Source organism: Leptosomus discolor, chromosome 7 (assembly GCF_034619465.1).
Source record: "Leptosomus discolor isolate bLepDis1 chromosome 7, bLepDis1.hap2, whole genome shotgun sequence".
Classification (NCBI taxonomy): domain Eukaryota; kingdom Metazoa; phylum Chordata; class Aves; order Leptosomiformes; family Leptosomidae; genus Leptosomus; species Leptosomus discolor.
This window is the reverse complement of record NC_141397.1, coordinates 34,877,174-34,896,406: the sequence shown is the minus strand read 5'-3', so window position 1 is coordinate 34,896,406 and position 19,233 is coordinate 34,877,174. Positions and strand designations below refer to the sequence as shown.

Here is a 19,233-nt window from a genome sequence, read left to right as displayed (position 1 = left end):
TGAGTTGTTCCTCTTCTGCTCTCCATCACCTAGAACTGACTGCAGAGGTTCCATATAACCCTACACGACTTTTGCCTCTCCCTCTTCTCCCAGTAAAACAGGAAAAAATTTGCAAAGCCGCTACAATAAAGAATGTGGTACAGTTTTATAAACCTTTACTACTTTGCATGTTTAGCCTTTGGCCTTGCCTGCATAGAAGAGTTCCATCAATATCTCTAAGGTTTGGTCTATAACTGCAATTCAGCTGTTAGCTATAGGAGTGCACTGGGGGTTTTTTTGTATTTTCTTTATAAATTTCTTATCTGGCTTTCCAGATACATTGATATCTGTCTTCTGATTGCCAAGTAGGGCTTTGAACCAAATTCTGTCATTCATATAAATGCATTGTAATGCAGTACCTGTTGGTTAAAACAGTGCAAACAGCTAACTGTTCAGGAAAAGCCTTTAGGACCGACCTGATCTTTGACACATCGTTGGCTTTCTACTCACTTCCTTCAAAGGTGATTTAGCCCCATCTTCATCAGCGTTAATTTTCCATTTGTAGTGCTTTTTGTTCCAAGTATCTTAATGTTGTATTAACCTTGGTTTATGCTATTTAAAAATATATACTAAGTTCACCAATTGTGTATTTAAAAAAAACCAAACAAACAAACAAACAAAAAAAGAGGACCACTTTTACCTGGTGACATTGCAAATATCTCCTTGTATTAACAAGACTTCAAAATGGTGTACCACAAGGTTTGTGGAATGTTATAGAAGAAAGAAAAGAAAGAAAAAAAGTCTTTCTGATGGTGGGAATCAAATTTCAGCTTGATAAAAATGCACATGGACAGTTTGAAATACACATTACGCTGGTATTAGTGTGTAAATAAAGGGGTGCACGGCTGTTGTTGAGGAAAAGGGTTGCTCTCTTTCATTCCTTCCATCTCCTACTTCTCTTTGCCCCATTTTACTTCCCTCCTCTCAGCATTTCCCCTGCATTATTATTTCAGTTTCGAAAGCGGTATGTGATAAGACATGCCCCCAGCTGAAAAAACGCCTGTGTGCACACTGTGTACAGTGTGGCCCTGCTCCAGTAGTGCTAGAGCAGAATGGAAGAAGGCCACTGCTTTCTGCTAGACCTAATCTGAGCTCCAATACACGCTGCCAGTCAATCCCAAAGATTTCCAGACTTCACCACCTATAAACAGCTATTAAACCCAAAGTAAAATAAAAAGGTAACAGCAAGCTTTCCTGTCATAGTCTCAAAAAAAACCCAAAACCCAACCCTGAAACCAAACATTCAGGATATTGTTCTTGATCAGTTCCCACTTTGTAGATGGTCTCGTACTGATTGAGTCTCTAATCCAATCCTGGACAACCTGCGACCTCTTTTGGTCAATTAACGAAATGAGCAAGAGGACAAAAGAAGGCTGAAAAGCCTTGGTGCAGACACCCTTCGGAGGCATTAAGCAATGCTGACCTGTCTTCCAACACATCTTTAATTTGATTTCCCAAGGAAAAGTCTCTATCTACTCTCACACCGTATTCTTCACATATAAAATCAGGTATTTTTTTTGTCCTGCTATGGACAGTGCCCCTTTCAAGGTGGTATCTGAAAGGTATCGTTACTGGGTAAAGAGCAGAGAAAACAAAACAAGTAGTTGATTTTAATTATCTGAGAAGATCTGATTTGTAAGAAGTACAGGTTTTGAGGATCGCAGCGTCATGGCCAGTACCTTGAGCAGTAAACGTACACACTCCGCTCTTTGGCTTGAATTTAGACACATGAACAGCTAATGGGCTACTGGGAGGTAAGCTTTGGTGGTAGTAATGAAGGGATTGAAAACAGAGCAGTAGTTTGGCTCTTATTACTCCCACGGCAGAATAAATCTGTATAAACCAGTCTTTGTGAGCATAACTGGTTTTATTTTGCACGAGGAGCAGGCTGCTACAGCGGAACCACCGTATAGATGCCTACGTATACACCCCACCATCCCCTTCCGCAGGACCTCGCAAGAGAGCTTTGGAAAGGACAGTCACAAATTTTGGCACTGCCAATTCAGATTTTCTTCATCCCGTTCAAGCCGAATGAACAGGGGGAGCAAAGTAAGGCAAGCAGAGCGCTGGTGGGATTCACAGCGGCTACGAACAGAATGCAAGCATGACGCGTTGTGCAAAATCGACGTAGTGTTTCACTGTTGGGGGGGGTTCTGGTGTTTAGGGCTTTTTTCCCCTAGATTTGAGAGCATGTTGCAATGGAAACCGTTTTCTTATGGGCGGAGGGAAAAGTTTCAAGAGTTAAAAAGACAGATAGGCAAAGCACATCCACGGGGCTGAGGCACGGGGCTGGGGCACGCCGTGGCCAGAGAGAAGCATCGGTGCACAAGCGTGCGTGCGTGTATGCACGCCTGTACATTTCCCGCCGTCTCCCTGGGAACGGCAGCTGCTCTGGGAGCTGCGAGCCGGTCCCAAGGGATGACCTGAACCTGCGTGCGTGTGTGAGCAGAGGCACGCCTCCGCCATGGCCGGCCGCGCCGGCAGCCCCGGGACCGGCGGGACTGTGCATAGGAGTCCAAAAAAGGGCAGTCCCCGGGGCTCCGCGCCCCGCTACCAGGGAGACGCGGGCACGGACATGGGGCGGGGGGGGGCACGGGGACACACAGAGAACTTTTCTCCAAACAAAAGACCCCCGACGTAACCCTCTCCCCACCGCCCTATCCCTCACAGCTGATTTCTAGGAAGTGCCGATAAACCCCCGTTACCGCCGCGCCCCCCGCCCCGCCCTCCCAGCCCTCCGTGGCCGGAACCTGGATGTGGCGAGGGCCGGCGCTGCCCGCTGCGCCGCGCCGCTCGTTATCCATGGCGCAGGGCGGGCCGGCGGCCGCGGCGCTATATAGGGCGGGCGGGCGGCCCGAAGGGACAGATGGGCGCGGGGTGGCGGGGAGCGGAGGAGACGGCAGAGAGAATAAAAAGAAGGGAACCTTGCTTTCTTAATTTATTTTTTTTTCCCTCCTTCTCTATTTTTCCCCCGTCACCTTCGCTCTTTCTCCTTTCTTAAGCTTTTTTGGACCAAGTTTTCTTCAGAACGTCTGGGCTTGGCTTTTAAAAATATTTTTAATATTTTTTTTCTTTTTTACTTTTACAAAGCGGGCTTTTGTGGGGGTTTTTTTTGGTGGTTTTTTTTTTTCTCCTAAGTGTTGTGTGTGGCCAAAAAACAAAGAAAAAAGTTAGCGCCGAGCCAAGTGATCCAGGCGCTCTGCAGGGAGGAGGGGGGGGAAAGGAGGAAAAACTCGCCTTTGTCGCCAGCCCTCGCTACCTTGATGCGATCAAGGGCGGGCGGCTGAAGAGAGCGAGAGGCCCGGCGCGGTGCCGGCGGCGCAGCCCCCCCCCCCCGCCTCCCCGGGCTGGCGGGGCTGCCGGCGGCGGGCGGCTCCGCTCCCCGCAGCCCCCCAGGAGGCACTGCGGGCCGTGCCCGCCGCTCCGCTCCCCTCGGCCCGCGGCCGCCCCTGCCAGCCGCCAGTGCCGGACTCTGGCCGTCCCGCTGCCCGGCCGGGGCTGCGCGGGGGCAGCCCCCCCCGCCCCACCTCCGCCGGTTGCCATGGCACCGCGGCCCGGCGTGCTGTGGGCAGTGGCGGCGGCGGCGCTGGCGTTGTTGGCCCGGCGGGCGGCGGCGGTGGCGGGGCCGGTGGTCCGCTGCGAGCCCTGCGACGCGCGGGCGCTGCAGCAGTGCAAGCCGCTGCAGCCGGACTGCGCGGAGCGGGTGCGGGAGCCGGGCTGCGGCTGCTGCCTCACCTGCGCCCTGCGGCCGGGGCAGCCCTGCGGCATCTACACGGAGCGCTGCGGTGCCGGGCTCAGCTGCCAGCCGCGGCGGGAGGAGGCGCGGCCGCTGCAGGCGCTGCTGGAGGGCCGCGGGCTCTGCGCGAACGCCTCGGCGGGCGGGACGCTGCGGGCCTTCCTCCTGGCGGCCCCGCACGCTGCAGGTAAGGGACCGCGCCGCGGGGGGCGAGGGAGCGGAGCGGGAGAGCTGCTGCGCAACACCGGCCCGCCGCGTCCTGCCTGGTTTGGGGTGGGGTTTTTTTGTTTGTTTGTGAAGTTGCAAAGTAAGTTGCCCGTAGCGGTGGGGGCGGGGGGCGAGGCGCGGGCAGGCGGGCCGCAGGGCTTTTCCTTGGGGCTCCGCGGGCAGCCGCGTAGCGAGGCTGGGGTCGTTTCGAGGGGAGAGGTGCTTGCGGCGGAGGAAAGCTTCGCCTCTTCTAATTTAATTATATATATATATATGCTTGCTAGTTTTCTTCAACACTAAGAAGTAACTGCTCGCAGAGTTGGGTGTGGCTTTTTTTTGTTTTTTGTTGTTTTTTTTTTTTTTTTACAAAAATCGGGGGTCGCAAGTTGCTTCTGCGGGTGCATGGGGCTGCAGAACGTGGATGGAGAAAGGGTGAATCCCAGTGTTCCTGGAAAGAGGGTGCAAAAAGACTGGAGAGCGCGGACTAGCTCTTGCGCTGCAGCTTGGCTGAGTCAGGGCAATGCTAAGCACAGAGCAGGGGCGGGATAGAAAAAGAAGTGAAATATTCCCCAGGCCCGAGAAGGTAGTTTTTCAGAACAAAGCATTTGCACAGAAGTCTTTAAGAGGACGTTGGATTTTTGCCTGCACTGCAAATAAATCTTTGGTCAAACGAAGCTTTCCCGTACCTCTTACATGTCTTGGAAACGAGACGTTCACAGAGCGGGTTTTGTTTTGTTTGAAGAGGAAGGGACGGTTGGAAAAAGTTCTGTTAGCGTGCACATTTGGAAACTTAAGACAGGGAAACTTGGGATTCAGATCAAGAAAGCACAGTCCCTCTGTGCAAACATTTCATTAAACTGTTTGCTAACCAACAGCAAGTATGTTAACATTTATTTAATAGGAAAGTGTGTCAAAAGGCTTTCCACTGTTTGCATTTTTAAAAAGCCAGTTTTTCGTCTCGGCTGCAGCGGTGCGTTGGCTGGCCTCTCCATAGCTGAGGAGGTGGCACCAGTGCTCCAGTTAACTGGCTGCTATGGGAGTAGGAGATGCCTTCTTGGAACTATTTATGTGCTGCTCCCAAGCTGTTACAGTTTGAATGAGAGTTCAGAGGTACTAGCTTACTGGAACATGGAACGGCTTCTCTCGTCCCATGACCTTGGGTCTGCGTATTCATCCGTCCCATGGCTTGGCAATGAGGGGTGTCTCCTCCGTCAGTGCTGTTTAATGTTGGGGTAGTGCTAACAGTGACTGTTGGAGAAAGGGGAAGGCAGGACAGCACTTGGCTGAAAATCTTCACATTTCCAGCCGAAATAGTCAAAATGCAGAGTTCCTGTTTCTGCATTCTTGGCTGAGGGAGAACTCAGATTTTGAAAACACTAGGAGCTTTGATTTCTTAAAAAGTGCAGAGTAGGACCCTTACAGTTCCTGTTCCAGGACTGAAGGTTGCACACCTGGGGGACGAGAAGGCAGAAGTACACCAAAGCTGTGTGACACACAGTGCCCACCTTCTCCTGGGGACCGCTCCGCTTCAGCTCAGAATCCAACTCTCCCTGGTACACACCCTTCCTGAGCAGGATCCCATCATGTCCCTCACCCACAGCTAGGTCCTCGTCACCTCTTCCACTTTTGGTCATTCCTAGTTTACAGAAATATCTGTGAATCATTATGCGGTGGTGTATATTACAGTAGCTTCTTAACAGTGACTGTGGTAGGCCACTGACTTACTTTCCAGTTTGTTTTTTTGGAGCACAAAAGTGTTAAGTAGTGGTGGCTGTATGTGCCACTCTTCCAGTCTTTTTTAGAAGAGAGCAGGTAACTCTCGTAGCAGTTTTGTTTCTGTTACAAGGGTGTAAAGCTAACATGGTGAAACTCAAGTTAATCAAATATGCTTTACAGTTTTAAATGTGGCATTAACGACTGTTCCAAGGTGGAGTGTAAGAAGTGCTGTTGAAATGTGGTGGTCTATCTAAACTGAAATATCCCTCTGCCTGGTAATTAGTTAATGCACATTAAGGATATTTTCTACTTATTTTTTGTAGAGGAGGCAAACTCGTGAACTGGACTGATGCAGCAGGCATCAAACTACTAGGCATAGTGTTTATATTTAGGAGATTCAGGTTTATGACATGTTGTGTCATTTCTTGCAAACTTCATTGAGAATGTGGAAAAAAAAAATACCACTGTTCAAAAACAGGACATTAAACCATCAAAAATATGTTCAAATACCGCTGAGAGTCTTAAGTTAAACCCACAAAGGCCAGGAAATTTAGACTTAAGACTTAAACTTCCTTAATCCATTTGCACTGGGAGTTGGATTTTCCTGGTCAATTATGTCCATTGCCAACAGTGGCTGCACTAAAACCACCAGTACCAAGATGTGAACTCGGATCCCTCCTCATGTTCCTCCCCTGTTCCTGCATATTGGCAGTGCCACTGTACCGCCCATGTTGAAATATTTAGAGTCAATGGGCTACGTGAATGTGGGCTTCCAGGTTTAGCACTGAGTTTCTTGGCTTTTGTGGGTTCTCTGTGAGCCATCGAGTATAATTTCAATACAGATTTCCAGGACATTCCTTGCACATCAGTTATTGTGCATTCCCAAATTGATTTCCTTATTAAAAAAAAAAGGCCTGTGGCCAGCAGCCAAGGCAGCAGCTAGTGGGATGTAGCTGTTGGAATATCCAGACTTGAAAATTCCCTGGAGGGAATGAAGCCAGTGACAGTTACACTGCGGGAGTCCCCTGAGAGGGAGAAATGCAGCATAGGCAAATACCTCGGAAGGTACAGGAATGTTAGGCTTATGCAGTATTTTGGAAAAATGTGCTTCTCCTGTGTTTTTGTGGACGGTAGTTTAAAGAGAAAATATTTTTGTGGCCCGTGATGAAAAAGCAGATGTTTGTCCTTTGACACCATTACAGAATGAATGGCATTTTTGCATCCATTACTTTTCAATTTGTATACCTAGAAACGTTTACAACTTGGGTAGCAGAAGAATGAAAACGTGCGATTTTTTTTTTTTTTTTTCCTTTCCTGTTCGGCATGTTGAATAAAATTAAGAAAGAAAAAATGTTAAAACCAGCTAACGAGAGCCACGAACCCCCTTGTGGTGGCATTAATTTATGGCCCCTTTTTAGCCCCCCCACCGCCCTGGGGAGGCAGAGGCCGGCCGCAGCCCGTGGCTTGCCCAAGCCGGCAGCCTTTCGCCCTGGGCCACCGGCCGCGGCGCGGGGGGCGGGTGTAGCGCCGCTGGGGCTGCTGCGCGCCCCCGCGGCGGCGTAGCGCCGCCCCCTGCTGGCGGCGGGCGGCACCGGCGGCCCGGGGGGAGCCCGCGCTCGGGTGCGGGGCGGGCGGGCGGGGGCTGTTCGGTGAGAGCAGCCATCGCTCGGCAGCAGTGGCGCTGAGGCGGGCGGGGTGCCGAGGGGCTCGGTTTTTCAGACATTGCTGTTTTGTGAAGGGACGTTGAACACGTAGCCTAATCCAGTGGCGCGTTGCCCTTCCAGGCGCGGTTGATTAATGTGGTTTCTTCACTGTGTTTTGTTCTTCCCGAAGGAAATTCCAGTGATTCAGAAGAAGACGACCGGAGTACCGGCAGTGTAGAAAATCAGGCCATCCCGAACTCTCACAGGGTGTCAGATTCCAAATTGCATCCACCGCACACCAAAATAGATATTATCCGGAAAGTGCAAGCCAAAAATACGCAGCGCTATAAGGTGGAATATGATTCGCAGAGTACGGATACACTGAACTTCTCGTCTGAGTCCAAACAAGAGACGGAATATGTAAGTACTTTTGTAAATGGAAAGCCATTTCCCATCACGTGAGTGTGTGTGCGTGTGTATATGCATGTTGGGCATACAACAAGATAAATAAATAAACTAAATGGTGGTAATTGTTGTAGCCATTTAGGGCATTCTGGCTGTTCAACCAGTAAAACTATTGGATCTGCGAACATGGATGATCGCCAGACTGAGCAGATCCCGTTCAGAAAACACGTAGGCCTATGTGACAGTGATGTTTGCATTGATTTTCATCAAGTCACTTCTTAGAAAGTTCTTGTTCCCCCTGTAATTATCACACATTTGTGTGAGTGGACTTGGGACAGGTTTAATAGTGTAATCATTAAATTTGGTTGCAAACAGCATTATTGGGTTGCAATAACAGAAAAAAAAGATGTTTCACATCAGTGTAGTCGCAACTCCACGACACAGATCAAGGGAGATGAACGAAGGCATGGCTGAGGATTAGGATCTTGACTGCTTAGTCATTGTGTGACGTGCTGAACGCCACCTCTGCCTGCAGTCGTCATTTGGTGCCACTGCCTAAACACAGAGGCTGATGGGCACACAAGCTGCTGTTGCTTTCTACTGACTATGCCCAGTGGATTTGCAGGGCAGCCAGAGTGTGGTCAGTCTGAGCAGAGAAAAGTTCCTCCTCCTGGACATCCTGGCTGATAACCCAGTGGTTATCCTTGTGCCTGTGCCAGATGGCCTAAAAAATATGTCTGGATATACTTTGTCGTTTCATTGAAACAGAGGTGGTGAAACCAGACATGGCTACCCATCTGCAGAAGAAGAGTTTTGAAACCTGTATGAGGTGGAAAGTTGGGTCTGAAGAGAGCACGGCCTCCAAGTTAACGCAGCAAGGGTGGTGAAGCCGCACGTTTGGTTTGTCACCGATGTCCAGCTGTACAGTAAAAACACTTCAGTATCTGCCTTCCAGCGTGTCATCCTCCCAGAAATGTGAAGTAAACTGCTTACAGTAAAAGAATGAGCTTTGGCAGCTGTGAGGAAATAGGGTCCTGGTCTTAACTAGGATGAACATTTCACTTACGTGGTTGTTGGGCCCCAGGAGCAAAGACTTAGCAAGGCTGCTGGTGTCTGTAAGAACTAGAAATAAGTCCATGGGGGACAGGTGCCTTTGTCAGCAGATGCTCTTCTAGCTGGGTCTGCATGTCAGCTTTTGATATTGATCTCTCTGACTTTGGAAGGAGAAAGAAAAGCTGTTGATCTTTTTGTAGGCCTAACTGGGAACCAGGTGTTTGAACATGTGTGATTTGCAGTCAGCATGTCTAAGCAGTTTCGTTTTTTTAAGGAACTGCCAATAAACGCAGCAATATAGACCGCATGTTTAGAGCTTGAGACTGATACTGAAAGAAAACATATGAAAGCAGAAAGAAAGGACTTTGCTAACAAAAAAAAAATCAATTTTAAACTCCAGTAGAACTGTGGAGTCTGTATGCTTTTAGACACTCACATGAAAGGCACTTTACTTGAGCAAAATATTAATATTACCACTTGAAAGTAAAAATGTCAGTATTTCACTAATTAAAAATTGCACCAAATGAGTCTCTGTGTCGATACAGCAACTTCAACGTTCTAAACCCATGCGAAGGAATTTTTTCGAGTCTCTGCTGAAGAAGCGGGCCTGCGGACCGAGTCAGTGATGTCACCAGGCAGGAGTGTAGCTAAAGTGCAGGGTTTGTAGGCTGCGACTCCCAAATCCCAGTCCCACTGACACTGATGCTGCCTTGACCTCTGGCAAAACGTGAACTTCTCCGCTTCTGGTTTTCTGACTGCAAAGTGGGGCTCATAACTCTTTACTCCCTACCCTGAAGGGCTGCAGTGAGAAATAATTAGTTGGCGTTTGAGACATGCTCTTAAAAATGCTGCTGGAAGTTCTTTTTGGCTCATTGTCCTACCTCACTACATTGTTGCCAGCCTTTTGCAGATGGAGAATTGAGGCAAAAAGTGACATATTTACCTAATGAGACTGTTGTGTGCAACCATTCTTTTGTGTAGCTGCATCCATTTGGTCCACTTGAAATTGGGAATTGTCCAAAGTTGCAGTATTGTTACATGTACATACGCATTATGCCAAACTACTTGTTTTCACAGAGTCACAGAATGTTAGGGGTTGGAAGAGACCTCAAAAGATCATCTAGTCCAACCCCCCTGCCAGAGCAGGACCACCTAGAGTAGATCACACCAGAACGCATCCAGGCGGGTTTTGAATGTCTCCAGAGAAAGAAACTCCACAACCTCTCTGGGCAGCCTGTTCCAGTGCTCTTCGATTAAATCTGTTTCATTTAAGCTTTCAGATCCAGCAGAATCATGAAAATAAAATGGCATTAGGGCAGATCTACTAAGTGGTGTATCTTCAGTTGTCTACCTTCTTTTTTCCATTTGGCATAAGTCCAGCTTTTCCAAACCTGGATTATGTTATGACTGATTTACATACTGGTTAAGCCTTCCCATTGGTATATTTGGCTGTGATTTCAACTAGAAATGTCGGTCTGTGTCTCAGCATAGCACAGGACCGTCAGAGTTTAGAAATCAGTTTATCCTGAATAATGCAGGAAGTCAGAATTTTATCTGTGAGTGGTCTGCCTTTTGACGTACCCAGCCATCCTTTTGTTTTAATGGATTTGTTTGGGTTTGTGCTTCTTTAAAGATTTATTAACTCTTGTGTGAATGAGAGCATTTGGAAATGAAGTTTCATCTGTGTTTTCTAAACAGGGTCCCTGTCGCAGAGAAATGGAGGACACTTTAAACCACCTAAAGATCCTGAATGTCTTGAGTCCCAGGGGCTTTCATATTCCAAATTGTGACAGGAAGGGTTTCTACAAGAAAAAGCAAGTAAGTACAGGTCTTGATCATTTCAATGAACGCACTTCACCTTTTCTGCATCTTTGCTGAAGGGTCTTGCCAGCAAGGTGCACTATGTGTCATTTTATAGAGAAACTAGTTCATTTCTAGTTTTAGGACCTGATCTAATAGTGCTGATCCTTGTCAAGTGGGGACAGTGTTTTTATTTTCTGTTGGTCATGACAACAGATTCATTTGAGAAACTTCATACCTAATCACTCATGGGTTGGCTGGTGTCCTAGATACTAATGCCCTTTGGTTTAAAAAAAGCAGTGCCTCTGTAATAACCCACAGAGCTAAATGTTGCAGTCACCATATGACTGCAATAGATCAATGCTTTGCATTGTAAATAGCTGCTTGAGAGTTCCTAGAAGAACTGCACTGGATCATATTACAAAAAGCAACTTTAGAAAGGTATATATCTGTCCTTTATGTGCTACACAGATTGCTTCCAAAATCCAGGTCATGCTATTGTGAAAGTAATACATCTAGCAGTTACTGTGCAGGAAGGGTGGCTTCTCAGCCCTCTTCGGTTCTGGGGTTGTGACCTTTCTTGACTAATGCAGGCCTAAACTGCAGGTATTTATGCTACAGTTGCATTGGGGTGAGCTAGGACAGCGTTCTCCATTCAGTGCTGCCCTTGAAGCTCATTCAGGAACCTGGGGAAGTGCAAGATGTGCCAGGTTCATTGCTTAGTGTGCACATCCCTGTCTAATTCCAGTGTTTATAGTTAGCAACATGCCTCCAAATGTGTTTCTTGGTATACTCCAAAATTTCCTGATTTCAAGTGTTTCCTTGAGATTTTCCTCAAGGCAAACTCTCTGTAAGGACAGATTTTCTTTGTGAACTGTTGTGTCTCTCCCATTTGGGTTTACGCAGGTCAGCCTCTCTAGCTCTGGTAACCAAAGGAGCAGCTGACTCTCTGGTACTAGCTAATGTGGTTTGTTGGTTGCAAGCAAGAGGCCAACCTTCAACCAGGCAACCTTATTTTTGGAATTGTATCTCTCCATTTTTTGGCTTCCAGCTTTCTTAGGAACAGCCTTTCCCTTTTGGATATTCCCTGGAGTTCTGCGTTAAGCTGGCAGTGTCAGGTGGGGCGTTTGCAAGAGGGGTGAGGTTTCCAGCCTTCCCTTCTGCCATCAGCCCAGCATTGACTGTGCTGTTTGACCTTCGGTGCACGCTGTTGAGCTTGTCTGCGCGCCTCAGCTTTTCCCGAGCAGATGGTGGCAACTTCCAAGCAGGGACAGAGCTTCTTTTTGTTGGCTGGAGTTTTGAGAAGCCCATGTCATTCGTGTTCCACTGTGTGTAAACTAGCAGAGAGCAATGCTCCTGTCTTTGTCTGCATTTGTTCAGAAAATACATCAGACTGGAGTGACGAGCAAGGCTATGACTGTGTTTTGTGCCTGTGCCACAAAAGCACTTGCACATCATTTCACTGCATTGGAGGCACACGAACAAGCTGTAGCCCTTTTCCTTCACTAGGTATTACAGAAGACTGCAGAGGAATACAGTAGATCTCCCTTTCATCTGTCTTCAGACTGAGGTTTTTGCTCCATCAGCAAAACGGCAGTGGTTTGCACACAGCGTCTGGCATGTGGATGTAGTAAATCAGATCCGCAGTAAGCACGTAGTGAAGTGCCTTACTTGAAAGGATGACTGTGCTTTAAAGTGCAGTACTCGTTCTGCCACTGAGGCAGAAAAAAATGAACTACAGAGGAAAAAAAAATAGGAAATACAGATAATACACTTAGGTAGTCTTTGCTCCTAGAAGCTGATTTATGAGAATAAGGTGTTGGTATGGAGCAAAGACACGCTTCTGCTCTCTTGAGCGGTGTCCATTCTGCCTGCAGACTTTCAAACTGCTTTAGCAAAGGTTCCTGCACTATGTGCAACAGCCTGTCTGGTCTGCAATCATAGAGGATGAAGGGGCACTTTCATAGCTGGCCAGCCTTGCTGAGCACCGTGCCAGTTTACAGAGGTCCAGTAGTTTCAATGGTAGTTGGAGACAACTTGGGATTTTGTAGGAGGTGCCCGCAAATGGAGCCCATGTGAGTAAATATTCTACATGAAACGCAGTTGGAATGCTTCTCCTGTAAATGAACGTCAGTCAACTCTGTGAACAGGTAGGGCTTGCAGAGGCAGGCTGCTTCTCACACAGACAAAATAGAAACCAAAAATCGTGTAGTTGAGTTGCCCTTGTAGAATTAACTCCTAGAAAAAAACATCAGTTTGAGAAGTGAGTGAGTCCTGGTCCAGACTGAATTCACTGTCTCTAAGGTAATGCAACAGTTGCGTGTGGTTTGGTTTTCTTTTTGGAGCATCAACATGTAGGTCTGTTATTTTAGGCACTGACCAGGTGTCTAATCTCATTAACAGAACGCTAGGCTATTTTATTAATTTCCTTCACTGCTATTATTAGCAGCATTCAATCTGTAATTCAGTCATATTCTGTTGTGACAACAAAATTCAGAATAGTAGGTTAGGAACTAGACAGTAAACCCATCAAAAAATGAGTGTGAGCTAGGCATTTTTAATTCTGGGAACAGCTACCAGAACCACTGCCCAGGATGATAAGGTAGATGGGTGTGTGATGGTAGGAATCTGACAAATTGTGATTGCCCTGGAAACCATTAAAACTCATTCAAGAGACACTTTACATATTGGTATATTCTGCCTTCCTGGTCACCTGCTTTTCCAGTCAAGTTGAAAGCAGTTATCTTTTCAAGACATTTGTGGAAATCTAGAAATTGACTTTTCAGGAACAACCATAGCGAGTAATTTGCACATGTGACACAATTTTAAGAACATAAATTTACCTGTCAGGGTATAACATGAAAAATATTTCACACCTTGTGTTTATACATAAACTTTTTTTAAATCAGACCTATTAAAATTTAGAATTCTTTGTCTTAATAAATCACACGTGTAAGATTGTACTGCTCAGCTGCGCTACATAGGTATATTTACATGGAATAGGTTGATACAGGCATGTTTCTGCCTCAAGCATGGAAAAAAAGGTTTTGATGAAATTAGAATTATTATATGGGGCAATTCTAGTAATTGTCCCGTATTTGTGTACCGGAGCCAGATACTCACCTAAATGTGAGCTGGCATCTTTCCACTGAAAACAGAGCTGGGCTTGGTGGGAGCCAAAACTGCCCGAGGTGTATGCCAGTGCCGTCTGCAGTCTGTTCCAGGAGACCACAGTTGTAGCTCCACAGAGACCTCTGGGCTGACCAGGAATTCACTGGGATACCATATGCTTCACTGTGCCCCACGAATGCCTCTGCGGCACTTCTTTGTGGAAGGGAGAGGGGCAGGTGGCATGGAAGCTGGCAGCTGGTGTTTCTATCAGAAGTAATTACTGGCTCCACTGCTTGGGCAGTTTTCCAGCTTTTTGGACTTCTGAAGTCATACGGAAGAGCTGGGCAGAGCCTTGACATGTATGTGGTGTACAAAATTCAGAAGAGCGGACATTTATGGTTTTTTTTTTTTCCATATGAATTGTCTACCACTTCTGTAGGGAATGCCAGTTAGCTACTTCAGGATCAAAGCTTCGCTTTTGAATCAGAAGGGCTTTAATATTGACAGCATGGCTGAGTGGGTAGTACAAAATCGCGTATCAGAAAAGGTAAATGGTTTCCTCACAGAGCATTTTTTCAACTGTAGAATGATCTAAGTGTTTCGTTTTCCAAATGAGTTGTCTAGAAGCAATAAAAAAAAAAGTAGTAGTAGCGAAGGTGTTCCTGCAGACTAACATCATGTTGTAGTTGATTCTGAAAATTGATAATGCAACTGTAAAAAGCAATCAAAATCTCCAACAACATGAGATAACTTTAATTGATCATTTGTTTTGAGAGTGATGCAAGCCTATGAATCAGCAAAAGCTGTGTAACGTACTTCATATAGTACTTCTAAAAGGGGAGGCAGTGTTACTATTATTAGCAGAAGTGTAGTTTCATTGCTGGAGCACCAGGCTGGCAGCCAGAAGCCCTGTGCTCTAATTCAGTCTCCATCTGTGCCCGCTTCCTTGGGAAAAACAACTCAAGAGCTGCTGCCTCAGTTTCCCTTTCTGTAAAATTTAAATTGTGCAAAGGCTGTTGTTCAGGAATTCCTCAGTCTTGAGCACAAAAAAATTAAGTCATTAAATGTTAATAACACTTAAGCTGAGTCTAGTCCAGTCCCACCAAAATTGAAGGAAAATTTCCCACTGACATCAGTGGACTTTGAGCAGCCATTCACGGAAATCCTGGAGGATATGCGCAAGCCCTAGTCGGGCTTTTGAGACAATAGATGTAAGTTGTAAAACTTACGTTGAAAGATTTAGTACAGAAAACCAGCCAAACGGGTAACTAGAATTTAAATGCAGCTAACCACGTAGTTTAGCAAATTGTTAATGTAGCTGTTCTCTCAGTAGGTTTGAACTTCTTCACCCTCTCCTAAAAAAAGCTGATATGTACTTTAAGCTTGATCTTGTCATCCTGCTGTTGTCCATTTGCTAATGCAGAAGGACTGCAAACTCAGAAAAGAGAAGGCATTGTATTATTTCTGCATTTGCCTTGTTACTGAAAAATATATCACAAGGGTAGATTAATTTGCAGCTACAGTGATTAATATTACTTCATTTACTCTAAAATAAAATAAACAAGACAGAAACTTGTTCAGAAATTTGTGTCTGATGCATGATCTGCTCCCATTTCCCAAGTTGCTAGTGAAGACTGTCTACCCCACTCCATGCTGCCACAAATTAGTTGTCTCAGAGGCCAATGTGCTGGTGCAGCCTGTTCCGGGAGTGACCCATCTTCAGAGTTCTGTCCAAAATACCACCCTTTTGCCTGAGGTCCTAAACTAGCCATGGAGAAGATCAGGCACATTGGGCAGCATGTGAATCCCCAACACTTCCTTGACGTTGCTTGTGTACCTGCACATGGCAAAGACACTTAGCTTTGTGAGCCACTGCCTTACCCACGTGGGAGATGGAGACACGCCTGCTAGACTGGAGAGCAAGCAGTTGAGTGGTAGTGGCAAAGTTTACCTCACTTGTGCCAGCCTGAACCTCTGAAATGCTTGAATTGCTGTGAGTGTGATCTCAGAGGCAGCGTTTGCTCTGCTTGTGTGTTGAGGGCCGTAAGTGGATTCAGTCTAGCCTGTCTTCCTTCATGTTGGCAATGCAACAGGTGAAACCTCAGTCTGTGAAAAGCTAGGTATGTTTGTGTCACCACCTCCCTTGTAAGTGTCCTGACTAAACAGCCACCTCTGTTGCAGTGAGTCCTTTATCACCAAATCTCACAACTCGAGCTGACATGGAGGCTACGTCTTGGCAATGTTGCCCATGGCAAACTTAGTGTGAGATTCTCTGTGTCCTGGAGACACATGTCTTTTGAGTGGTTGAAAACCTTGCGGGGTCCCAGAGGTTCATACTATGTAACTGTGTCCAGGGTTGCATACTGAATGTAACCTGCAGCACGTAATCTCCTTTAGTCCAGTTTTTGCCATTCCTGCTTCCTTGGGGAGAGCATCACTCACTTTGCACCTGCTAGACTTTATAATGCATTTTTATTGCATTACTATTTCTAAAGAAGGTCAGTGTCGTTGGCTGTGGCAGTTTCAGGTTGGACGGCATCGCTGGCAAATTCCGCCAGGCAACTTCTAAAGCTGACATAGGTTATAGACTAGTCAATAAGCAACCTTATTTATAGGAAAGTGTACATGTAAAGTTCCAGTACACCTGGCAGTTGTTGAAGTGATAACTCCCATTACAGCAGAATTATGTATCTGTTAATAAATGTCAACTACAGTATGGAAATTCCTCTAGCAAAGAGATGCAAGCCAAGGGTGTTTATTGGTGCAGTGGCTGCCTTTGCCCAACCTGTGCGTTAGCGTAGAATGAATCTATTAACTTTCTTTTCCAAAGATGGGTCCCAGTCGTCAGCCTGTACTGTTGTAAGTAGTCCTTGTATTCAAAGGGGGCAACGGTGCTGCCTGATAGAATAGGGAGTGGTTCATAAGCCTGTGGTCTGGTAGTTCTCAGAGCAGTTTTATTACGGAATAATGAGACCCAAAGGGGTTAATGGGCAGAGGAGGTAAGCTTTTATTGTAATACTTTATAGTGCTAATAAGTATTCTGTTTGATTCTGTCAGATACGGCCAGGATATGGAAGCCCAGCTATCAACTGAGCAGGAATCCCTGCTGTATAACACTAAGAGAGAGAAAACAAAAGTGATGCTAACGGGGTTGTTTATTGTGTTGCAGTGTCGCCCATCCAAAGGCCGAAAGAGAGGTTACTGCTGGTGTGTGGATAAATACGGACAGCCGCTTCCTGGGTACGACGGGAAGGGAAAAGGAGATGTCCACTGCTATAACTTGGAAAGCAAGTGAGGGCTGGGCGCCAGCTCTTCTGGCATCTGCGCATGGCCGCTGGACCTCGCAGAGACCTTGGAGGGGCTGGGCAAACCCTGTGGACTGCCTTGGGTGTGGAGCAGCGAGCTGGGCCTCCTGCCGCGAGTGGGGAGCCACAGCCCCTGCGCACCGCCGCAGCTGCACCCCGCCGCCGACCCGCGTCCAGCTTCCTACGGGACGCGTGGGGAGCTCTGCGTTCCCACTTAAACCTGCACTATTGATACCCATAGAGAGAGAAAAACAAAAGGCACTTCAGAATGGATTCAGGGAGTCTCCACTGACTTTTTAAAGAATGGCCTGTGACCAATTTTATCCCGAAAGATACTGTTTTTTTGTTTTAAAGAATTTATAGATTGTAAGTTTGTAAAAGTATTAAAGCAAAAAAAAAACCCAACCAACCAAACAAAAAACAACAAAAAAAAAACCCACACCACAAAAAACCCACAAGGATTAAAAGGTTAAGATTTTTTTTACAGGTCTGACGGGAAACTTATCTTCACGGGTAAAAAGTTTTATAAAAATCTCAAAGAACTTTTTAAAGAAACCTATTTCTAAAATAAAGACATGGCTATTTTTTCTGTAAAATATATTATGAATATTCTGCTAGTCTGTATTTAATATAATTGTTTTTTAATAAACTTTATTTAAATGTAACATGTGAATACCAAATACTACACATTAATTCTAATGTATACTTCTGTATGCAAAGAGAAAGTAACGGTATGGAATGATTTACAAATCTGTATAGATCCGTATGCATACACACTGACCTGTTCTCAATAACAGAAAGGAATCTGTAGAGCGAAGGAAGTGTTTCCAGAAGAGATTAAGTTTTGTTATTTGAGGTTAACTACAAATACCAAGATAATATTTTTTAATTTTTTCTTTTAACTATTTCGCTTTTATTGGTATTTCTAATGTACCCATCACTGAATTATGCCACTGGAAAGGATAACAGTTGCACTGAAGCTCTCAGTAAAGTATTCTTCTCTTTGTCTTTTGCTTCAGTTTGTGCAACAGGCCTTACATTTCATCCATTTCCTACTCGCACTAATACAGAATATTCATGGACAAAAAATTGCTGTTAACAGTACCACCCTTTCTGTTTGCTTATTTATTTTGAAAAACTATCTATTCTGTGTTGTCTTGGTACGCTCTACCAAAGCACATATTCTGTATGAGGAACTCCTGTTTAAACTGATGCTGATAAGATGGGGGGGTCATGGACCTGGGTGTCGAGACCCGTGCGCTTCATTTACGCTACACACAATTGTTGCTTGCTTTGACTTCGGTAGAAATATTTGCCTGCATCTAAGCATAGAATGAGAACCTTTGGGTTTAAGTATTTAAACCAGCTCCCGTGATGTTGTGTATCCTTTTAATTGGAAGAGAAGTGATTTAGTTTTGTTCTGGTATGTGACACTTTCACATAAGTAAGACTTTGGGAACTTTTTTTTTTTTTTTGAGGCTCATTATTTACTGACTTCATGACAAATTCTGTATGACAATGAAATCTGGATAAGGAAGAGTGGCCTGTGAAGTGTAACATCTCTCTGGAAAGTAATGCCATATTTTGTATATGTATTTATTTATATATTTTATATAAATATTTTATATATTTATATAAATATATAATATATTCTTATATGTGTCACTATAAATGTTTGATGTCACTGTAGAAAAAAGAAACCATCAACACTGTAATTTCCTGTTGGGTTGGGAACTGTGGAGACTGAGGGTTTCCAGCCGATGGGGCCAGGGGTTGTGCTGACGGAGAAGAGGCCACAGGGCCGAGGAGCTGGTTCCTCTCCCACCCTATGAATTACAACCACCACCCTCGTTCTGCCAGCAATGGCAAATGTCTTGGAACTCTGATATGGGAAGGGTTGGATACGCAGCTTACCAGATTCGGGACAACCCATCACCAGAAATCAGATGTTTAAAGCCTTGCCCTGAAAAGTATTAGCTGAGCAGCCCTGTGTGTGTTTTGCACGTCTTCCTGATTTCTGTCTCATTAAATGAGTTTACATCATCGTTAAAGCTGAAATTTGTTAACCTTAGAGTAAGAAAAAAAAGTATATGTGAAGCGATGCTTACTCCAGACTAATACAGATTTCCTGACAGATGGTTACAGAAAGCTTTCTGAGGTGAAGATATATTGCAATATTTTTACTGCTAATGTAAATGTAATGCCTGCAAAGATTTGT

The 19,233-nt window shown here is 45.6% G+C and overlaps 1 protein-coding gene across 1 annotated transcript; it reads left to right on the top strand.

Moving 5' to 3' along the window:
• Window positions 1-3,580: 3,580 nt before the first annotated feature.
• On the top strand, window positions 3,581-17,005 carry IGFBP3 (insulin like growth factor binding protein 3). The gene is made up of 4 exons (XM_086468334.1): window positions 3,581-3,962; window positions 7,532-7,761; window positions 10,498-10,617; window positions 16,880-17,005. The coding sequence occupies exons 1-4, from the start codon at window positions 3,581-3,583 to the stop codon at window positions 17,003-17,005; spliced, it is 858 nt and encodes a 285-aa protein (XP_086324460.1).
• Window positions 17,006-19,233: the final 2,228 nt, after the last annotated feature.